We start from the raw sequence: 21,608 nt of genomic DNA, 5'->3' as shown, positions 1-21,608 counted from the left end.
CAGGTTGATTTTAAGATCATTTATCTAATTAAAGTAGAGCCCAAATATTTAGTGTCTTGGAATTGTGTTATTCAGAATATCAAATAAAAAGTCCCTTAATTTGGTCACTTTTCATGGATGAGGGTGTTGGGAAGTAGTATGAATAAGCCAAATGTGTGAAGGAAGAATATGAGTGTCTGGGTCAGAGATACCAGAGTAGGAATCCAGAGCATGTCACCCGCCAGCCTTGTGACTTTAGGCTGCATACTTAGCCTACCTGAGTCTCCCTTTCCTAACTGGAAACACAGGAGAGCTGTAAAATTCAACTACAACATAGGAGGGACTGACATGTGTCTATTCTGCATACTATTTAATTGTCCTCCCTTCCTTCCCCTAAATGTACAGAAACTGGATAAGAGGTTTTTTGTTTTTGTTTTTGTTTTGGTCATTCTCTCCAAAGGCAGCTGGGATCTAGGGCAGCAAAGGAATCACAGAGAACCACCTGGTTGACCAGGTTCAAAAAACACAAGCGGAGGAATTAGTTTCAATTTTTAGGGTTTGTTTTTGTTTTAATTTAATCTATGGCTTTTCTTCTGAACTGAAATTAATCTCTCTAGACCTCAGTGGCCTCGTTTATAAAATTAGGAAGTGAGACCATCTACCTCAGTGGATTTCAACTCTAGCTGTGCAACTAGAATCACTTAGAGAGTTTTCTTCAAGTGCAGATTCCTGTCCACACCCTTAGATAGTCCCTGTTTCCTAAGGGCTGAATCCAGTGTGTGTGGTTTTAGAAACTCACGGGCCACTTTCCATTGAGACTCAGGTGATCTTTGAGGCCCTCCACCATTTCACGTGCCTGGCTCTGTTATAAAACCCAAGGAAAAGATACTCAAACTAGAAAACGAGTATTCGTGTGCTGATTGTCACAGGCATGTTCTGGAAGTCCTCAGCTCACCTAGCCCTCAAGGGAGCAGACCAACCCTTCAGAGCAGCCAGACCCACATCTTGGGCTTCGGATCATGGGGCAGGCATCCCAGGAGCTGCCTTGTCTGGATATGACAATGATACCTGGGAGATTCCCTGGCTTGATGATGGGTTAAGATGATCACTGTGAGATGTTGAACTACAACTACCAGATGGGGATGGGAGCATGGGGGAGAAAGGGAGATGAGGGTGAAGGTGAACTCTGGTTTTACCTTGAACCAAGAAGTATATTTTATTTTTATTTTTATTTTTATTTTTTGAGAGCATGAGAGAGTGTTTGCATGTCCATACATGCAAGCAGGGGAGGCGCAGAGAGAGAGAGGTAGAGAGAGAATCCCAAGTAGGCCCCACTCTGTCAGTGCCAGAGCCCCACGTGGGGCTTGAACCCATGAACTGTGAGATCATGACCTGAGTGGAAAGCAAGATTTGGACGCTTAATAGATTGAGCCACCCAGGCACCCCAAGAAGCTTATTTTTAACCCAAGAATAAAATGAGCCACAATCTAAAGTGAGGAGAAAGTCGGGAGATTGTAGCTAAAATGACTGAACATGGCTCCTTCTCTCCACCTTTCTGTTGCTGCCATTGTATATATACCCTGAATATGGTTTCAAATAAAGGACAGCCCCAAGCCTCTCTGCCAGGTCCTGTGCTCACGTTTCCTTTAGAATGCCCACTCCTCCGTCTACATGAGTGCAGGGATGGTTACCAGCAGCCATGTTTATTCAGTCCCCACATATGTGGGCATGTCCCAGCCTTGTCCAGTGTAACTCCCTTCTTTCAGAATCTGAGGTCGATGAGTCTCTTGAACAGAGAAAAATGTAAACTTGGTAACTGTCAGTAGCCATATTCTTTTGTGTGGACTGTGAAGGAGAGAAATGAGTCTGCATTAAGAAGAATGAAGTTATGGACAGAGGAGTCAAAAAGAGGCCAAGTTGGAGAGTAAAGACATTCTGGACTTCCTACAGAGTTCGGTTCCTCCTGTCCATCTGCATTCTTACCTTTTAGTTCATAATTAATGCCCCTTTGGTTAGGGCAGCTAGAATTGGCTTCTGCTACTTCTGCAGTCGACTCTTGAACAGTCGTGGGTTTTAACTCCATGGATTCATTTATACTCAATTTTTTATAAACATAGTACAATACTGTAAATGTACTTTCTCTTCCTTATAATTTTCTTAATAACATTTTCTTTTCTCCAAGCTCACTTTATTATAAGAATATAACATATAATACACATAACACAAAGTATGTATTAATTGACTATTTATGTTATCAGTAGGCTATTGCTCAACAGTGGCTATTAGTATTTTAGGGAGTCAGAAGTTACATGTGAATTTTCAGTTGTATGGGGAGTCAGCACCCCAACCTCTCTGCTGTCCAAGAGCCAACTATAATTTTAAAAAGCTCTATCGAGTATGGTTACTGTGTATGAATCATTATATTTTTCATGTTCAAATGAGTGAGAAACTAGTGTTTCCCCAATAAGGAAGGCAAAGCACATTTGGAAAAAAGCAACCAGGAGGCAGGAGTTCTGGGTTTAAATATTCCTCTTAGAATCCCACAAATATAGAATCACAGACTATTGACATTAGTTCTTTAAGGAAACTCATTTCCACTGCCCACTAGCTACACCATACTGGGAAGAGTTTTTAACCTTTGTGGACTTAACTATAAAATGGCCATAAAGATTCTGTAAATGGGTGAGTGCTGAACCATTCACTCTACTGAGCCTTCTTCCAACATTTAAATCTATGATATTTTCAAAAGGAGTTTCCCCTGGAATTATTCTTGAAGCCACATTTGGCACGTCAAATGGTTAGGAGAGCTAACCATAAGAAGCCATACCAGTGGCTCTCATAAATGATAGGTAAAACTGAACATTTAAAAATGTAAGTGTAATAAATGCCTATATTGCCTAACTTTCCGTAAGACATTTTGGTTTTGCTGAAAAGCAAATAACCTTAGAACCGAACATATTCAACTCTCCTATTTATTTGAACATTTATCAAATACTTATTGAGAGCTAGCTGACACTGTGCTAGCTGTCATACCCTCAAAGGAAAGATAACCTGCTCTCTGGGAGCCCTGCAGAGCCAGGGAGGCTGCTGAGGATGCACAGTAGTGCATCGTGATCTGATTGGTGCTGAATGGGGGTGTGTTCAAGAATGATGTGAGTGTGATGAGCAGGTCTAGGAGGCAGGCAGGGGTGTGGTAGAAGGTGTCATGGAAAAAGTGATGAGTTTAGCCAAGGGAACAAAGCTGGGTGGGGTGGACTATGGTGAGAAGGAAGCTCAGGGCCTTTCTGGCAGTGGGACAGCATACCCAAAACATGGGGTTGACAACCACGGTTGAGGGCTTAGAGACCTGCAGTCCTAGGATGAAGTAAAGATCATTCTTTTCAAAGGTATTTGTGCATTTGGGGCTGATTCCAGAGAAAATAAGGGAGATAGAAGTGACCTTTTCTTTTAATGTTTATTTATTTATCTGGAGAGGGAAATAAAGAGGAAGAAAGAATCCCAACCTGGCTCCGTGCTGTAAGTGCAGAGCCTGACATGGGGCTCCATCTCATGAACTGTGAAATAATGACCTGAGCTGAAATCAAAAGTTGGTCACCTAACCGACTGAGCCATCCAAACACCCCAAAAGTGAACTTTTCATATAATTGTGGGAACTCCAGTATCTAGATATTAGTTATAAACGATAATAAAGGGATCCAATACATAATGGGGTGATGGAATCCTAGGGAAGTAGATAATATATCATAAAGGGAGTAGAGACAACTTGCCTGAGACAGTGAGCTGATGAAAATAGTGAGCAATAACAAGTTACATTTATTGAGTGATTGCTAAATGCCAGGTGCTTTATACTTCACACACATTGACTCACTTTATACATCACAACTCTATGATGTAGGTTCTATTATTATCCTATCTCAGGAAGGCGCCTCCCTCCCTTGCCTATTCCCCTTTCCTGTGCTTATCACCACGAATGCACAAGGTATTTTATTTATTTAATATGACTTTGTATTTGTCTCTCACTTTCTAATAGAAGAGACTCTCCTTAAAGGCAGGGGTTTTTGCTTATTTTGTTTATTGCTGTATACCAAAACTTAGAAAACACAGTAGGAACTCAATAAATATTTGTGAACAAAGAATGATAGAAGTTGAGGTACAGAATGGCTAATAACTTGTCCCAATGAAACAACCAGGTGGTGTCAGGCCCTGGGAGCAATGGCTTTTTTAGTGAGGCTAGGGGCTCAACAGAAGGCATAACCGAACTGGATGCGGAGAGACTGGAACATCAGCCTGGTAAAAACAGGCTTAAAAATGTATTGATTCAGGGCACCTGGGTGGTTCAGTCGGATAAGTGTCTGACCTCTGCCTAGGTCATGATCTCGTGGTTCATGATTTCAAGCCCCGCCTTGGGCTCTGTGCTGACAGCTCAGAGCCTGGAGTTGGCTTCGGATTCTGTATCTCCCTCTCTCTCTCCCTCTCCCCTGCTCATACTCTGTCTGTCTCTCTCTCTCAAAAATAAACATTTAAAAAAATTTTAAGTCATTGTTTCATTTATTTATTCAATTTTTCAACAAATATTTACTGAATACCTACCATGCACCAGTCATTATTCCAGGCCCTGGGAAATAACAGTGGGCAGGGCAGAAGGGGTTCTACACTTGGCATGGAGACAGACAATAGAAAAGGGAACTAGCGAATACATAGATTAATTTCAGGGATGATAACAGGACAGCGCAATGTGATGAAAAGTAAACTGGGGGAGGGTGCATAACGTCATTAGCTGGGGTCTCCGGAGAGGGCCTCTTTGAGGGGATGTATAAGCAGAGTCCTTCAGCAGGACGCTCCAGGAGAAAACAATGCTTAGAGCAAGGGGGACAGGGAGGCACAGGTCGGGAGGTGAGGAGAGCCAGGGGTGGGATTTGGAGAGCGGGATGAAACCCAGAATGTGTCCGTGGAGATGGCAGCTCTGCACAGGAAACTGAGAGCTCACAGCCAGCAGAGAAAAGCCAGCGTCATCTGATGGACAAAGTCTGGCTAGGACCAGAACCAAGTAGTTAAAGCAGTTGCCCAGAAAAGCATATCTGGTATTAAACAAGGAGCCCAAACCAGAAAAGACCCTGATTTAGGTTACCAGATGAGGGGCAGAAGCAGAGGGTACCATACAGAATGACAGGAATGTGGGCAAGGTGGACAGACTCCATATTACAAGTGAAGCCTGAAAGTGGCCTACACCGAATTGCACTATCTCCCCCCACCATTTATGCACATGCTGTATGTCTGTCTAGAGCTGTGGAGCCATTGGAGGGGAGAGTGGCCTCAGCAAACATCTTATACAAATGGTATACACCTGGCCCATGGATCAGGCCAGTGATCCCCAACCTGAGCTAACATAAGACTCATTTGGAGTATTTGTGAAAACTTCAGATGACTGGGCCTCCTCCCCAGAAATTACCATTTATTATGTTGAGGGTGGACCAGGTATCTGCATCTGTGATATAAATGGTCTCCAACCAGGATTCACCTGGAGAAATGTGGAAGAGAATCCACTAATGGGCTTCCGGGAGTCCATGAAACCCTGACAGTGAGTGAAAAATGTGTGTGCTTGCATCCATGCACATTTCATTTTCTGGGGAGGGAGAGATTCCATATCATCATAAGAGTCTCGAAACTTAAGAACCACTGATCCAGTCCTGTCCCACTATTTAGAGAGTAGGAAAATCCCAGGAATGTGATGACTTGCCTGATCCACAAAACTGGAAAACAGCAGAGGTAGGCTGTCACTCCAGACTTTTTGCATGCCCCTCACTCTCTTCTCCACACCCTGCTGACCACAGGAGTGGGAGAGAAGGGGAAAGGGGATTCAGCACTCAGGAGCAAAGTTGTCAAAGGATTTCTCGCCCTCATTTTGGCCCCAGGTGGGACGGATCAGCAGAGTGGAGGTTTGTAATGGTGATGCCTTAATAAATGGCCCAGGCATTCACATGTACCCAGACCCTGCTATCTGTGGAAACTTCTATTCCATTAGGACCTAAAGCTGGGAACAGAGGGTGCATGTGCCTGGTTGTTGGATGCATGGTGGAAACAGAGCAACGTTATTGTGAAGATCTGCCTACCTACACCCGAGCAGGTGGGCAGTTCTAGGCTTCTCTGCCTACAGTCAGATTTCCTTCCCTCTACTTCCTCAGGCCAGTCTGGATCATGGCCCCACCTTTGTGAGTATGTTCCTCCCAGTCCAGATTCTGTGTGACTAACCCCAGCTAGCCTCCTCAAATTTGGTATGCATCCTGCCCTCCAGCGTTGGCCCAAATCCTTCAGACTCTGGCCTCAATCTGAGCTTCTGGATTCGACAGCCTTGCTCACCTTCCTCTTCTGAACTAACAACACCCCATCTTGGCCTTCTGCCTCTTTTCTGCACTCACTATTCTGTCCTGGGGACATGTCCCCTCCAATCGTGCCCCCACTTGGCCACCCTGTCCTTCCCCAGCCCACCTGGCTCGCACAAGCTGCTACTCTAGGGCTAACCTCATTCAGAATCTGACCCCTCCTTCTGTGAGACAGAAGTAACACCCTTTCTCTGCTTTCACATGCGAGCCTGCAACAGCTGGCTCAGGAGCTGGCTCGGTAGGCCACAGGTAGACCCGGGCCCTGATCAGCAACTATGGCTCTCTTGCTCATTCTACATTCTCTCCGTCTCTTTTCCCTGCTCTGCTTGCCAAGTCCCTTTCTCTTCTGTCTCTTCTTTTTCTTTCTATCCTTTCCCTGTGTTTTAGGCCTCTCTTGGCCCTTCCTGGCATCGCTTTGCCTGAGAGCAATACTCAGGAATAGACAGGTGCCAAGCCCTTTGTGTTGACTAATGCCACCTTTGTTTTGGTGCCAGATTTGTTTTGGAGGCAGATCTCCAGGAAAGCTGGACAGCCGGATTGGAGCAGGCAGCAGGCAGAGGAAAACAGGCTGCTCTGTAATTTTCCCATCAGCCGCCTCAAATCTGTGGGTGATGGCTTTCGGACCCCTTGCCTTTAACAGACAAGGAGACAACCTCAGAGCTCAGGAGACTTGCCCCAGGTCTGGAATTAAGTCAGTGCAGCGGTGGAAGTGAACACAGAGCCCTCAGACTGGAAGCTGTCCAGACAGCTGTGTGGAGCAGGATCACAGCTCACTGCCTTTCAAAGCCTCAACCGTCACGGTCACACTGCGGACACTTGACAGTTACTTGAAAGTTGTGTTACGTGTTCCTGTCAATTCTTCATCCTGTGAAGGAGTAGCACCGTGCATTTCTTGGTGAAGATTAATCATTTTCTTTCTTGCTTAAGACAGGCTGTTTCTCACATCCCTACCCTGGTTTCGCTTGTCTCAACGATTTCATTGGAAGGGCGGGACATTCCCCCTACCTCCCCCCACCCCAACTGGAGCCTGCAATCAGGACCAATGAAAGCCAAGTACCTCACCACTCCCCCCTCCCCCAACCGGGTGACTAAGAACTGAGTATTTAAGAGGTTGCAGGAATGGGCTGAGAACTGCTTTTGCTTTCTCCACAGGCAGGCTTACTCTCATCCGACTTGGACCATCACTGAGCTTCAGAGTGAAGAGGGAAATCCGCCCAGACTCCACCACCACCATGTGTTACGGCAAATGTGCACGATGCATCGGACATTCTCTGGTGTGGCTGGCCATCCTCTGCATTGTAGCTAATATTTTGCTTTACTTTCCAAATGGGGAAACAAAATATGCCTCTGAAAACCATCTCAGCCACTTTGTGTGGTTCTTTTCTGGCATCGTAGGAGGGGGCTTGCTGGTAAGTTGTTCAGAATTATTACAAGCTTAAAAACTTATCTTCTGTTAAAGAGGTGTTTTCATGGAAAGTTTTCTATGATGCCTATTTCCAAATCCAGTTATCTTTGTTCATCTTCTTTTGAAAGCAGATTGAGCAAAAGTTGAGCTATGTCTAGTGTATTAATTTTATTAGACGTTTTACAAAATCCTCTTTCAACTAAAAGTGAACTTCCTTTTTGCTAAGCGCTCTCGCTTTACAGGTAGAAAACAGATATTAGCTTTTCAGTCAGATCTGAGAGACTCTAGAGTTTCTAGTACTGGAGAGGGTAGGCATTTAACATTTGTTCTAGGGAGCTGGAAGGGCGTCGCTGGTTCTCTGTCTAAATCAACAGTTTTGGATCCAGACTATCTGCTATTTTTTTCTCAGGCATCTGTGACAGAAAAAAATTATGAATTATGAGTGTAGTGCTACTTAAAAAGAAGGATACATTTTCTCCTTTATGTAATCCTGGGTGTGGTGTCTAGGAAAAATCCTACAGTTAGCAGCAGATCGGGGACTGAAGCTAAGAGTGGAATGTGTTGTTTTTTCCAAGGTTTGTTTTTAATTGAAGTGAGAGGAATTGCTTGCCAACCTGGGAGCTGAAAGTATTAGCTTCAACCACAGCACGGAAAGAATGTGGACAAATTCGAGCTTACCACTTTAAATGCTGGGATTGAGACGTTTAAAAAGACATTTTATGGAATTGCTAATATCACACAGAATATTTTTCTTAGTCAAGAAAAGACATTAAAACATTTAAATTTAATACACTGATGATGGTATGGCAAATCGGCTTTGAATTTAAGTATTGTTATCGTGTTAACATAATCGTTTGTCCTTAATATAATGTCACCCTTGTTTAGACTTCTTTTGATCTCAAACTCAGAGTATTTCATACTTTCTTTATTTAAAGACTTTATTGTGAAGCGACAATCATACAATCACATCATCAAAGAAAGTTTTTATTTATTATACAGCGCTTTCACCTTTCCCATTTACAAAAAAGATTCAGTTACTATATTAAAGACTTGTTAGTATCATCTGTGTTTACAAGGGGGAAAAGGCAGAATTAAAGACAGAGTTTAACAGAAACAGAGTTTGCTTCTGGGACTATGTTAAGGACTCTTGTGGGAGAAACATATTTATGGGTTATTACCGTATCCGTCCCATACAGCACCCTCACCCTAAAGAATGCGTTGACCCATTACATGAAAACAAGCAGATAATTCATTTAGAGGTGTTTTTCTTTTTTTTTTTCTTCTTCTTCATAGTTTTATATTCTTTGAGATATTGGGCCAACCTAACCCAAAACGATTCCACACTGTCAGAAAGAAAGGTATTTTACTAAAAGATGCTTAGCCTGACCCTTACGACAGGCGCTAATTTGGGGAAAGATGGTGACTTTAATTTGATTGTTTTCTAACCAGATATTCCTGCCGGCGTTCGTATTCATTGGGTTGGAGCAGGACGACTGTTGTGGCTGCTGTGGCCACGAAAACTGTGGCAAGAGATGCGCGGTAGGTCCTCCAGCTTGGGTGGTAAAAACCGTCCCTGGGAGGCGGGCGCGACACTCTGGCTCACTTCCGCTCTCTCCTTTCCCTAGATGCTTTCTTCTGTCCTGGCGGCTCTCATCGGGATTGCAGGATCTGGCTACTGCATCATTGTGGCAGCCCTGGGCTTGGCGCAAGGACCGATATGTAGAGATTCTAGTGGCCAGTGGAACTACACCTTTGCTCACACTGATGGACAGTAAGTAATTGTTCCCTTTCCGACCACGCGTTCTTGTGCACTGCATGGTATAGTGGCAACCCCATCAAGTTAGAAAGGCATCAATTATCCATGCATCCTGCACTCAGCCAGGCAGTGATTCAGGCACCAGACAGTGGTGTCAGAGGGTGGATGCCCAGTCTCTGCCCTGGAAAGCTCTAAGTGCTTTTTAATGGGTTCACTGATTCAGCCCTCATGATACCCTATGAGTTGACTTCCACTATTGCTCCTGTTTGACAGATGAGGAAAAGGAGGCACAGCGAGCTGAGGTAGCTTATCCACAGTCACATTGCTAGGACATGACAGCCAGGCAGCCTGGCTGTATAGTTCGTGCTCATGTAGTGTGTGCACTATCCCAAAACAATTGGCTGATTTTACTATCTTATAACAAAATATTATGGAATCCTTACATAATATGGATGGAAAATGTATGATTTTAACCAAACCCCCAGATTGATCATACTGTCCCCAAACACACACATATCATAGAATCACTATGTACAACAAACCCTTTATTGTAAATGATCAGGAGGGGTGCCTGGGTGGCTCAGTCCATTAATTGTCCACCTTTGGCTCAGGTCAGGATCCACCTCAGGCTCTGTGCTGACAGCTGGAGGCCTAGAGCCTGCTTCAGATTCTGTGTCTCCCTCTCTCTGTGCCCCTCCCCTACTTGCACTCTGTTTCTCTCTCTCTCAAAAATAAATAAACATTAAAAAAATAATAAAAACAAAAAAAAATAAAGTGATCAGGCTACCTAAGGTCTTATACATGATCTTAGCATCAGGATAATTTAAGCTCTGTTGTTTTATGTCGATACTTTTTTCTTATCTGTTCTTGAGAAAAGAACAGAAATAGCTGATAGAAACTGATGTACATGACGGCAAATGAATGACATCCTTCTTTGAATTTTGAAAGGCTTCATTATGAGATTCATGAGTGAAAATAATATGAATAATGAATTTCAATTGCCCTTACATTGTCAAGACTCTTTGCCCCGCATGAATTGTATAGCGTAGAGTGAGTACATAAAATCATGAACATGGAATAACATGGACCTGGATTTCATCCCAGCTCCGCATTTCTCCCTCAACAACTAGGAAAATGTAAACTGAGCTCTCTGCTTCTCAGTTACTTTGTAAAATAAAACCAATGGCAGTTGTCAAGAGGATAAATGAGATAATAAATGTAAAGCATTTGTCACAGAAGCTGACACACTCTGAGGCTGGCTTCTGTTAGCTGTTATTATTATCTGCTAAGTCACAATGAATGCAACCCAATAGTAGCCTCTGAAGGAACATTAGCTTTACAGGGGTTTGAAATTTGGGTGGCCAAAATAGTGATCATGATTCAACTTTGTTCAGAACATACTGAATGTGTGAGTGGAAATTGGGTATTCATGTATACACAGGCATACAAACTATTGCACAAAACCACCTCTAAAAAAGATCATGATGGGTGCAGCTGGAATGCAAGGAGAAGTGAAAATATCACTAAGCATTTTTATAGCTGTTTGATTGTATGCCCCTCCCGCCACCCACTCCAGCTTCTGTAAGAAGCCTTCTGCTTCTGTATCATTCCTCACTTCAACCTGTCCAGGGATTTCAATATGAGGAATAACTAATGGTCACAAGCCAGTGATTAATTGCTCAATAGCCGTGTGGGCCAAGAATTTTTTTACATTGTGTCCTAAAATTACAATTTTCCTGCTGATACACAGAAAGACAGGGTCATAAGGACAGAATTCTTTTTTTTTTTTTTTAATCAACACATTGAGTTTCTGATTGGCTCAATGAACCATTCAAAGTTAGGTCTCTAATTCTAAGCCCCTTTGTTCTGCTTTGGTAGGAAGAAGTGATAAGAAAAGATTTATACCAGCCCTCTTTGTGGAATTAAGTCAGTTGTAGATTTTCCCACGATTGAATCCTATTTCATTAAGAATCCAAATGCTTTCTGATGTAGCAAAGGCTGAAATTCTAAGAGAGTAATCAGAGGTTGAATTTTTCAGACTGTAAGAATACCCAGGTACTTAGAAAATCTCCTAAATTGTGTATATATATATGTGTGTGTATATAACTTCTCTGTGTGTGTGTATAGTCAAATGTGACTTCAGTGTGTTTTGCTAACATTTCACAGAGTGACTTCAGATTATTTATCATTCAATTACTTCTAAGATGTGTTTAGTACCTACTATGTGCTAGATACTGCCTAGGGGCCAATATATATACATTTATTTATATATATATAATATATAACATATAATGAAAGGTCTGGTTCTGAACTTCATGGAGCTCACACTTCTGGAATAGTTACATAAGCAGATATTCTCCTGGCCTAGGGGAGATGCGCTTCCTTACACTTAGTTTTCCTGATCAGTGTACTTGTTGCATTGAGATCACTTATTGTCTCCTCCCTTAGATGTTGTGCTCTTCCAAGGCAGACCCCATGCCATGTTCACCATTATACCCCCAGTCCTGACTTGAATGTCTAACTCACAATGAGTGCTCAATAATCTTCGTTGAATTTTACATGTATCATTGCAGCAAGATCTGGGCTAAATTCCTTACTTTGTGAAATGACTAGAAAAATTTGACACAGGTCATTGAATTTCTTTTTTCCTGAACAAAAAAGTACCACACGGAAAGTAGCTTATGAGACATCCCATTAGATGTGGTCATGTGTCAGAAATTTCTTCTTTTGATCCCCAGGTACCTTCTGGATACCTCCACATGGTCTCTGTGCACTGAACCCAAGCATATCGTAGAATGGAATGTTTCTCTATTTTCCATCCTCTTGGCTTTCAGTGGAATTGAATTCATCTTATGTCTCATTCAAGTAATAAATGGTGTGATGGGAGGAATATGTGGCTATTGCTGCTCTCGCCAACAGGTAAGAGCTGTGAAAATGTTGCAGCCTGGCCCTGGGGTATTCAATTACTTTCTTTCATCTACTTTCTTTTCAATACACTGTTCTTTTTATCATAAAGAAGAAAAGGCAAAATCAGACTCTGCTCAACCTACCAACATTTGTTCCTACATCATCTTTGTGGCAAAGCATTTACAACATTTGGTTTTACCCTTAGTGATAAGCTTCCTGAATATCATAGTTGCTGGGTTATCTTGGGGTTTTTTGTGTTGTTTGTTTTTTGTTTTTCGTAGTTGGCTCTGCGTATACAGGAAAATGCTGCTTATAGCCAAAGTGTCCCTTCAAGAGCAAACTCATTGCCCCTTTCACTACCCCTGCTCTGGCCAAAGAGACACAATTTGGCTTGCTCCCTTGTTCCCAACTAGCATATGCAAATAGTGGTCAACATTCATTGCACTAGGCACCGAGCTAAACTCACGTGTCAGAAGAGACTATAAGTGGGAGATTAAGCAGTATGTCTAAGATCACCTAGGTGGGAAGTAACAGGCTTCAAACCCTGGGTCATTTTATGCCAGCTCCTGCTCTCAGCCTGTCCGCAACACTTGCTGTCCTATTGGATTTTCTACAATGCCTTCTAATAAGGAGTCACAAAAATACCCAAACAGCTAAGCGCAGAGGGTCACTAACAACCTTTGAATAGCAGCTCATGAAAAAAGCCTTTCACAGTAAAAGAAAACCAGGAAGCACTTGTTTCCTGGGGATATGATTTCAGAGAGAAGTATGCATTTGTTAGTAGCGGGGAAAGTTCTTGTTTCTATATCCTCCTTAAAAAAACATGTGGTAATGAATTGATGGAAGTCCAGCTTTGGTCCAATTTTGGGACATTTGTTTTATGTCTTATTCTGTAAAATAGAATTAGGTAAACAGAAAATTACTTAATTTATATTTTCCTAATCATTTACTCCTTTGGTTCATTTAAAATAAGACAAAATCTAATGAAAACTGAAAGCCCGTTGCTACCATGAAAAACCTTGCTGTGAATAAATGGAAACTTTCTGATTTTTGAGGGGAAGTTAAAAGAAAAATTTAGTTTTCCTTATCAGGAAAGTACAGCAAGATTAATAATTTCCTTGGGAGCCTGCCAAATTTCTAAGAAAACAACATAGTGGGAAACCTTCAATATGGAGTTGTTTCTAGGCAGTATGGTTGGGGAGAGGCAGAGAAGAGTCTTCTCAGACTTACTCCAATATAATCTATCTTTAGCTTTGGATTTCATACAAGGCAAAGTTTAAATTAGGCGAGGCCCCACTGGACATCAGCACTTGTGCATTTTGGGGACAGGCATAATATGTCAATGACGAGAATTGCTGTAGTGATTTGGCAGAGTGACCCTCTTCTCGGAGCGGGGGTGGGGAGCAAATAGTCCCACTGGGTTTCCTGTCTGAGTCACTGAAGAGATGGCTTTTTCACAGACACCACAGTACAGATCTGCTATTTTTGTTTCTAGCACAAAAGACACTTTCAAAGGGCAAGGTTTTTAGTGGAGATGAGTCAAGTCTGTAACTTGGTAGCACTTAATTGGGAAGGTTACCCGCACTGAGCCCACTCCTGTGTCAAACTCCCATGGCATTATCTCTTAAATCCCTAAGATTAAAAACCTACCCCAAACACTTTCAAAGCCAAGCAAACCCCAGTAAGTTGTGGTTTCCATGGCCCTTTCCTGCAGCTTTCCCTAAAAGAGGACAATGGGTCCCATTTGTTTAGGAAACATGTCATGAGCATTGTCTAAGCTCTCTGTGTTGTTGGCCAGAAGCTCCGTGCAGTGGAGATCAGCCTGCATTATGTTTGCTTAAAATGGGAATTTTAGGACTAACATGGCATCATTGTTTGTTTAGCCTGATTATAACCTAATGCATATTTCATTTTCTTCACAGCGATATGACTGCTGAAAGAACCACCCCACGACAGAACCAGGATCTTCCTCTATTTCATTGTAATTTATATATTTTACTTGTATTAATTTGTAAAACTTTGTACTAGTGTATCATACTCCATATATTCTACTTTTATAAATGTGTATAAAGGCTGGCATCTTCATATGATGTCAGTTTGAGCGTAGCAAACTGTTTTTTTAGGATTGAGAAAACCCATGAGGTAATTTATAGACTGAATGACGGTCAGTCCTCAGCGTAGCTGAGACAAACTCTGGCCTGAGTGATGTTTTTAAGAAACACTATAAGGATAAATATCACATTCCAATTATTGTTATCTGTGCCTGGGTTTATTAAATGAAAGAGTTCTAATTGCTTTTTTTAAGATTGTGAAGGAGGAAACCCAACAACTTGAAAAGACGTGTCTTTTTTCACTGTTTATATGGTGTTTCCCATTCATACACCTGCAAATCTCTGGCAAGAGGCTTTTTTGAAGCGTTTCATGTTTTGTGAGAGACCGATACTTGCCTAGAGCGGGAGTGCCCCGAGCTAAAGGAAGGCATCAAAACGTGCAATGCTGCCTTGAGTACTGGCAGGACCCAAGTTACTCTAACAGGTAGAACACCTTTTGTCCTTCAAAGACAAGCACTAAGGATCATGTATTTACAAAGAAAAAGGCCTGGATAACTGGAAGAGGAAAAGATGGGAAATGGAATAAAGCAGTGTATTAGCTTTATTGGACATTGCGGGAGGAGAAAGAAGGGCAGGAGGACCATGAGGAAACAACCCCCAAATTTGATGGTTTCAATACAACAAAATAAAGTATCCGTTACCATTTTTCTTCTTGTTTACTTTCACTGTCCTTTGTTTAATGCTCCCCTTTTGGGGTGCCTGGGTGGCTTGGTGAGTTAAGCGTCTGACTCTTGATTTTGGTTCAGGTCATGATCTCATGGTTGGTGAGTTTGAGCCCCTCATTGGGCTCTGTGCTGATGGTGCAGAGCATGCTTGGGATTCTCTCTTTCCTCCTCTCTGCCCCTCCCCTGCTCATGTGCACGTGCACGCTCTCTCTCTCTCTCTTTCTCTCTCTCTCTCAAAATAAATAAATAAACTTAAAAAATTTTTTTCTCCCTATTTTTTTTCCAGCCTTAAGGTTGTGCAGCCCCAATTGCTTAGGGCCTTGTGTCTTCTGGGCTTTTTATCCCACTTTCCTCCCTCATCTTCTCCCTGCTCTGCTACATTTCTCTGCTCTCTGTGCATTGACCTTGGGGTCATCACACCACTTAGGTCCTTTCTCCTGGATGCTCTAGGCATCAGGCTCCTGGGGAGGGTAACAGACATTTTCTCCCTTCATATTTTCTATCTATTGTACAGAGTTAGGCTCTTTCAAGAAACAGGATTTCCTGATCTATTGGGAATCATCTTTAGAAGTTTTCTGCTTTTCGTGTTTATTGGCCTAGGTAATAGACAAGTTAATAAAGAAGCTTCTGGGCTGTTGGACAGCAGAGCTCCTCCTGTATGCCAGGTGCCCTGCACTGGCTTCCTAACCGAATGGTTTTAATCTCTGCTGTGCTTCTGTCTCCCTCTGACAGTCCTGTGAAGACCATGGACTTCTTCAAAGAATGCTGTTTAAAAGTGCATAAAATAAAGTATGGTATTTCATCAAATTGTGATCATTCATCAAAATGTTTTTGATAAGATATTGCAATATTTGTATCAAATTATTTTTGAAAATTATAATACAGTTAACTCGACAGCCAGCTCCGTCATGCCAGCATCTGTAGACAGGAAGACAGAGGTCATCTGTGTTCTGGCGGTGGTCTAGGGAGTGAGCCTAAGAACAACTGTACTTTTGAAATTTGATTCCAATTGAAAGGATATTTTGCGAAACCTGGAACAATTTTCATGTGATACAAATATAATACATAATTTTGTACTGTTAATCAAAGCATGATCAGTATTGTTGATACTCCTGTGAATTGTTTCATGTAGTCATAACAGAAGAAATACTAAATTTTCATTACAGGTTAGTAAAAACATCGACATTTTTTTCTCTTTGGAGTTTAACACCCCCTCTCCCAGATATCTATCCATGGGCCTCTTGGGAATTCTTGGGCACCAGATTAAGAGCCCCTGAAAGAGAAAATCCAAACAAGAAGCATAATGATCACTTATAAACACCTCTTTTTCCTAAATCTATCCTCAAAGGCAACAACAATAATAATGATTAATCATGATAGTAACAATAGCAACCATTTATTGAGTTCCTTCAATGGGTCAGTTACTATACTTATTTCTACACAGATTATTTCGCTGAAATCTCTCAGCATTCCTAGGAAGTGTTGCTTGTCCCCTATGTACAGAGTCAAAGCTCAGAGAAGTTAAGCAATATGCTCAAAGATCTATCTTTAACAAGTGGAAAAATTATGATAAGAATCCAGGTCAATCTAACATGAAAACCCATGCTTTGCTGATTCCTCTCTTTGGCCCCCTCTTCCTCCTCTGCTACCCCTGCTCAGGTGCTGGGGTCTTGTCTCCTCCAGCACCGACTCAGCCTCTCTACCCACCTAAGGGAGGCTTTGACAGGCCCCTGTGACTCTCAGTCATCCCACCCCAGAGCTGAAATTTGAGTGACTCAAAGTTTCCCCTAGTTTGTAAATTCTTTAATAGTAGACATTGCCATTTTTTCCAGAGGAAATAGAGAAACAAATCACCTTCTGCCTAGTTTACTTATATTTATAGCTCACATTATGGGTCTATAATATTCCAAACCCTTTGATTTGACTGGAAATTCCCTCAGAGATTGTACCAAAGCAGCTTATTATATCACCTGGCAAGATAAAAGCAATATAATTACTGTAGAATCTGAGTTACCTGAATGGCACACATGGCCCTAAGGTTAGATGGCTCCTTCTGAGTATAAATTTACCATAGTTGCCACATTTACAAATGACTAGCTAAATATAGTTATAGAATCTCTTGAAGTAAATATAAACATAGAATCTCTTGAAGTAAAATCTAAGGAAATTGATGGAGTATTACCTTCGCTACAGTTGTTTCTCGTACACATGTGAGATCTTTTTGACTATGTTTTTCCTCTGATGCTTACCCACCGGGGGAACAAGTATGGGATTTGGTGCAACTTTTCAGAAAAGCAAGTCTATAAGGTCTGCATATCCTTTTTAACCCTGTGTATGTGTGTATGTGTCTGTCTGTCATCTATCTGCCTCTCTATAACTTTTAGTAATTTATTTTAGGAGAATCATTAAGGCTATTTGACTTCAGCCTTGCAGATACCACCACATGGTCCCCCTGTGCCTCCTACCCATGGTCAACTCCACCAAGATCTTCGACATTGCAGTGGCTAACCAGCCCTTGGGTCGAGTCTCCATCAAGCTGTTTGCAAAGTTCCAAAGACCGTAGAAAACTTTCGTGCTCTGCACACTAGGGAGAAAGGATTTGTTTATAAAGTGTCCTGCTATAGAAGAATTATTCCAGGATTTATGTGCAAGATGCTTGACTTCATCATCCATAATGGCACTGGTGGCAAGTCCATCTATGGGGAGAAATTTGATAATGAGAAATTTCATTCTCATCACAGGTCCTGGCATCTTGTCCATGACAAATGCTGGCCCGAACACAAACAGTTCCCAATTTTTCACCTGTACTGCCACAACTGAGTGGCTGGGTGGTCGGCATGTGGTTTTTGGCAAAGTGAAAGAGGGCATGAATATTGTGAAAGTATAGACTGCTTTGGATCCAGGAATGGCAACACCAGCAAGAAGATCACCATTGCTGACTGTGGACAAATCTAATAAATTTAGCTTGTGTTTTGTCTTAACTACCAGCCCATTCCTTCTGTAGCTCCGGAGGGCACCCCTTTACCCCCATCTACTAGAAATAGCCTATGACCTTTGTGCTCTCACTGCAGTTCTATGGGCTCCATATTTTACTTATTCCCCTCTGAGTTGTAGCTTGATTACGCAGTTAAATTTAGGATTATGTAATGAAAACTAAACAAACAAAAGGATGTTCAGTCTCCAAGGATAATTTTGGGAGTAGTATTTATACCAAGAAAAATAACAAGAGCCTAGATGTCCAACAAGGAACTGGTTTGATAAAATGTCAGCACAATAAAATTTTATTTATATTTAGATTGATTTTATATATGCACTAAAAAGTAACTTTGGTGAGATTCTGGGTGATTTTTGTCTTGATTCATCTTGCCTATCTACATCACCTCAGGTTTTTACAATAAATACATATTACATTTGGAAAGAAAGCAAAAATGAGAAAACAAAGATTCATTCCTAAAATCATTCAGGGAGTGGTCCACAGTCTTTGAAGGAAAATCCTCAAGCATATGAGAAAACCATTGTTCTGTTGGTGGACAGAGGAGTCATTCTGCAGTGAACACTGGAGAACAATTGTGTAGGCAATTAGCCAAATGGATGGGCCAGGTGAGACAGGCAGTAACCACAGGTTAAAAATATTATGGGGAGGCCATAATTCCCACTCTGTGTTTGGGAAATGAAAGTACATGGTGTCTACTTAGTCTAGCTACCAAATAAGATTTTTATAAATATTAACTACATATCTGTTTCTCCATTCTCAAAACTGAAAGCAATGAAATACTTTTATTTCAAACATGGCCTTTTATCAGGGCGTTTTGTAGCACAGCTTGAATTTTCCTCATTTTCCTCTTCTGAGAGGAGAGGGATGGTCACCGATAGGTTTATAGGACGTGGTCCAGCCTGGTTGTGGAAATGATTCAAAGCACATTGTGTAGAGAAATTGTCACACAACCCAGGCTAGTAAAAATGGTCCTTCCTCTCCTTTTAACACAAAATAATTTTTGTGTTTTTTCATCTATGTCAATTTAGGTAATTTTTTAAAAAGTGAGCCAGGCTGGGATCTCACAGAATACTTAACTCTATATTGTTTAAGGCAATCTCTTGGCTAAAGTAGAAGTTCTAAAACTACACTCAGGGGCGCCTGGGTGGCTTAGTCGGTTAAGCGTCCGACTTTCGCTTAGGTCATGATCTCGCAGTTCTTGGGTTCGAGCCCCGCATCGGGCTCTGTGCTGACTGCCAGCTCAGAGCCTGGAGCCTGCTTCAGTCTGTGGCTCCCTCTCTCTCTGACCCTCCCCTGCTCACGCTGTCTCTCTCTCTCTCTCCTAGAAATAAATAAAACATTTAAAAAAATAAATAAAAAAAATAAAACTACACTCAGTTCTCTCAATAATCTCTGACACCTAAGTTTATTTATTTATTTATTTTACTCCCCCAAAATTTTAAAATATCTTTATTTGTATCAAAATTACACATTTACATAGTCTAGATAAAATCAGAAAGGATTTAATTAATTAATTAATTTTTATTTATTTTATTTTTTATTGAATTTATTATTTTTTAACTTCACATCCAACTTAGTTAGCATACAGTGTAACAATGATTTCAGGAGTAGATTCCTTAATGCCCCTTACCCATTTAGCCCACCCCTCTCCCCCAACCCCTCCAGTAACCCTCTGTTTGTTCTCCATGTTTAAGAGTCTCTTATGTTTTGTCCCCCTTCCTGTTTTTATATTATTTTTGCTTCCCTTCCCTTTTGTTCATCTGTTTTGTATCTTAAAGACTGCATATGAGTGAAGTCATATGATATTTGTCTTTCTCTGATTGACTAATTTCGCTTAGCATGATACCCTCCAGTTCCATCCATGTAGTTGCAATTGGCAAGTTTTCATTCTTTTTGGATTGCCAAGTAATACTCCATTGTGTGTGTGTGTATATCTTTATCCATTCATCCATCGATGGACATTTGGGCTCTTTCTATCCTCTGGCTATTGTTGAGAGTGCTGTTATAAACATTGGGGTGCTATTGCCCCTTCAAAACAGCACACCTGTATCCCTTGGGTAAATACCTGTGGTACAATTGCTGGGTCAGAGGGTAGTTGTATTTTTAATTATTTGAGGAACCTCCATACCGTTTTCCAGAGTGACTACCCCTGTTTGCATTCCCAGCAGTAGGGCAAAAGAGATCCTTTTTCTCCGCATCCTCACCAACATCTGTTGCCTGTGGTGTTAATGTTAACCATTCCGATTGGTGTGAGGTGGTATCTCATTGTGGTTTTGATTTGTATTTCCCTGATGATGAGTGATGTTGAGCATTTTTTCATGTGTCAGTTGGCCATCTGGATGTCTTCTTAGGAGAAATATCTGTTCATGTCTTTTGCCATTTCTTCACTGGATTATTTGTTTTTTTCAGTGTTGAGTTCCTTATAGATTTTGGATACTAACCCTTTGCAATATCTTCTCCCATTCTGTCGGTTGCCTTTTAGTTTTGCTGATTATTTCCTTCGCCGTGCAGAAGCTTTTTATTTTTATGAGGCCCCAATAGTTCATTTTTGCTTTTGTTTCCCTTGCCTCTGGAGATGTGTTGAGTAAGAAGTTGCTGTGGCCAAGGTCAAAGAGGTTTTTGCCTGCTTTCTCCTTGAGGATTTTGATGGCTTCCTGTCTTACATTTAGGTTTTTCATCCAGTTTGAGTTTATTTTTGTGTATGGTGTAAGAAAGTGGTCGAGGTTTATTTTTCTGCATGTCACTGTCCAGTTTTCCCAGCACCACTTGCTAAAGAGGCTGTTTTTATTCCATTGGATAGTCTTTCCTGCTTTGTCAAAGATTGGTTGGCCATTCATTTGTGGGTCCATTTCTGGGTTCTCTATTCTATTCCATTGATCTGAGTGTCTGTTTTTGTGCGAGTACCATATGTCCTGATTATTACAGCTTTATACTACAGCTTGAAGTCTGGGATTGTGATGCCTCCTGCTTTGGTTTTCTTTTTCAAGATTGCTTTGCTATTCAAGGTCTTTTCTGATTCCATACAGATTTTAGAATTGTCTCTTGTATCTCTGTGAAGAATGCTGGAGTTATTTTGATAGGTATTGCATTGAATATGTAGATTGTTTTGGGTAGTATTGACATTTTGACAATATTTGTTCTTCCTATGTAGGAGCATGGAAGATTTTTCCTTTTTTTTTTTTTTTGTCTTCTTCAATTTCTTTTATAAGCTTTCTATAGTTTTCAGTGTATAGATTTTTCACCTCCGTAGTTACATGTATTCCTATGTATTCCTAGGTATTTTATGGTTTTTGGTTCAATTGTAAATGGGATCAATTCCTTGATTTCTCTTTCTGCTGCTTCGTTGTTGATGTATAACCAATTTCAATGCATTGATTTTGTACCCTGCAACTTTGCTGAATTCATTTGCT

At 41.3% G+C, this 21,608-nt stretch overlaps 1 protein-coding gene across 1 annotated transcript; it reads left to right on the top strand.

Annotated features, from left to right (window-relative positions):
* Positions 1 to 7,511: 7,511 nt before the first annotated feature.
* Positions 7,512 to 14,448, top strand: TM4SF1 (transmembrane 4 L six family member 1). Its single transcript, XM_077765888.1, has 5 exons — positions 7,512 to 7,768; positions 9,214 to 9,303; positions 9,390 to 9,535; positions 12,259 to 12,439; positions 14,350 to 14,448. Exons 1-5 carry the CDS (start codon positions 7,592 to 7,594, stop codon positions 14,362 to 14,364), a joined length of 609 nt encoding a protein of 202 aa, XP_077622014.1. The 5' UTR covers positions 7,512 to 7,591; the 3' UTR covers positions 14,365 to 14,448.
* Positions 14,449 to 21,608: the final 7,160 nt, after the last annotated feature.

The sequence above is a fragment of the Crocuta crocuta genome, unplaced genomic scaffold (assembly GCF_008692635.1).
Source record: "Crocuta crocuta isolate KB4526 unplaced genomic scaffold, BGI_CrCroc_1.0 scaffold54, whole genome shotgun sequence".
Lineage (NCBI taxonomy): Eukaryota > Metazoa > Chordata > Mammalia > Carnivora > Hyaenidae > Crocuta > Crocuta crocuta.
Note: the sequence above shows the minus strand (reverse complement) of the source record. Positions and strands in the feature narration are given on the sequence as shown.

Excerpts from the sequence above, each read along its gene's own strand:
- TM4SF1 (XM_077765888.1), top strand. The coding sequence starts at position 7,592 with ATGTGTTACGGCAAATGTGCACGATGCATCGGACATTCTCTGGTGTGG. Across the intron at positions 9,304-9,389 it reads ACTGTGGCAAGAGATGCGCG|ATGCTTTCTTCTGTCCTGGC; the intron begins GTAGGTCCTCCA and ends TCCTTTCCCTAG. Across the intron at positions 9,536-12,258 it reads TTTGCTCACACTGATGGACA|GTACCTTCTGGATACCTCCA; the intron begins GTAAGTAATTGT and ends TTTGATCCCCAG.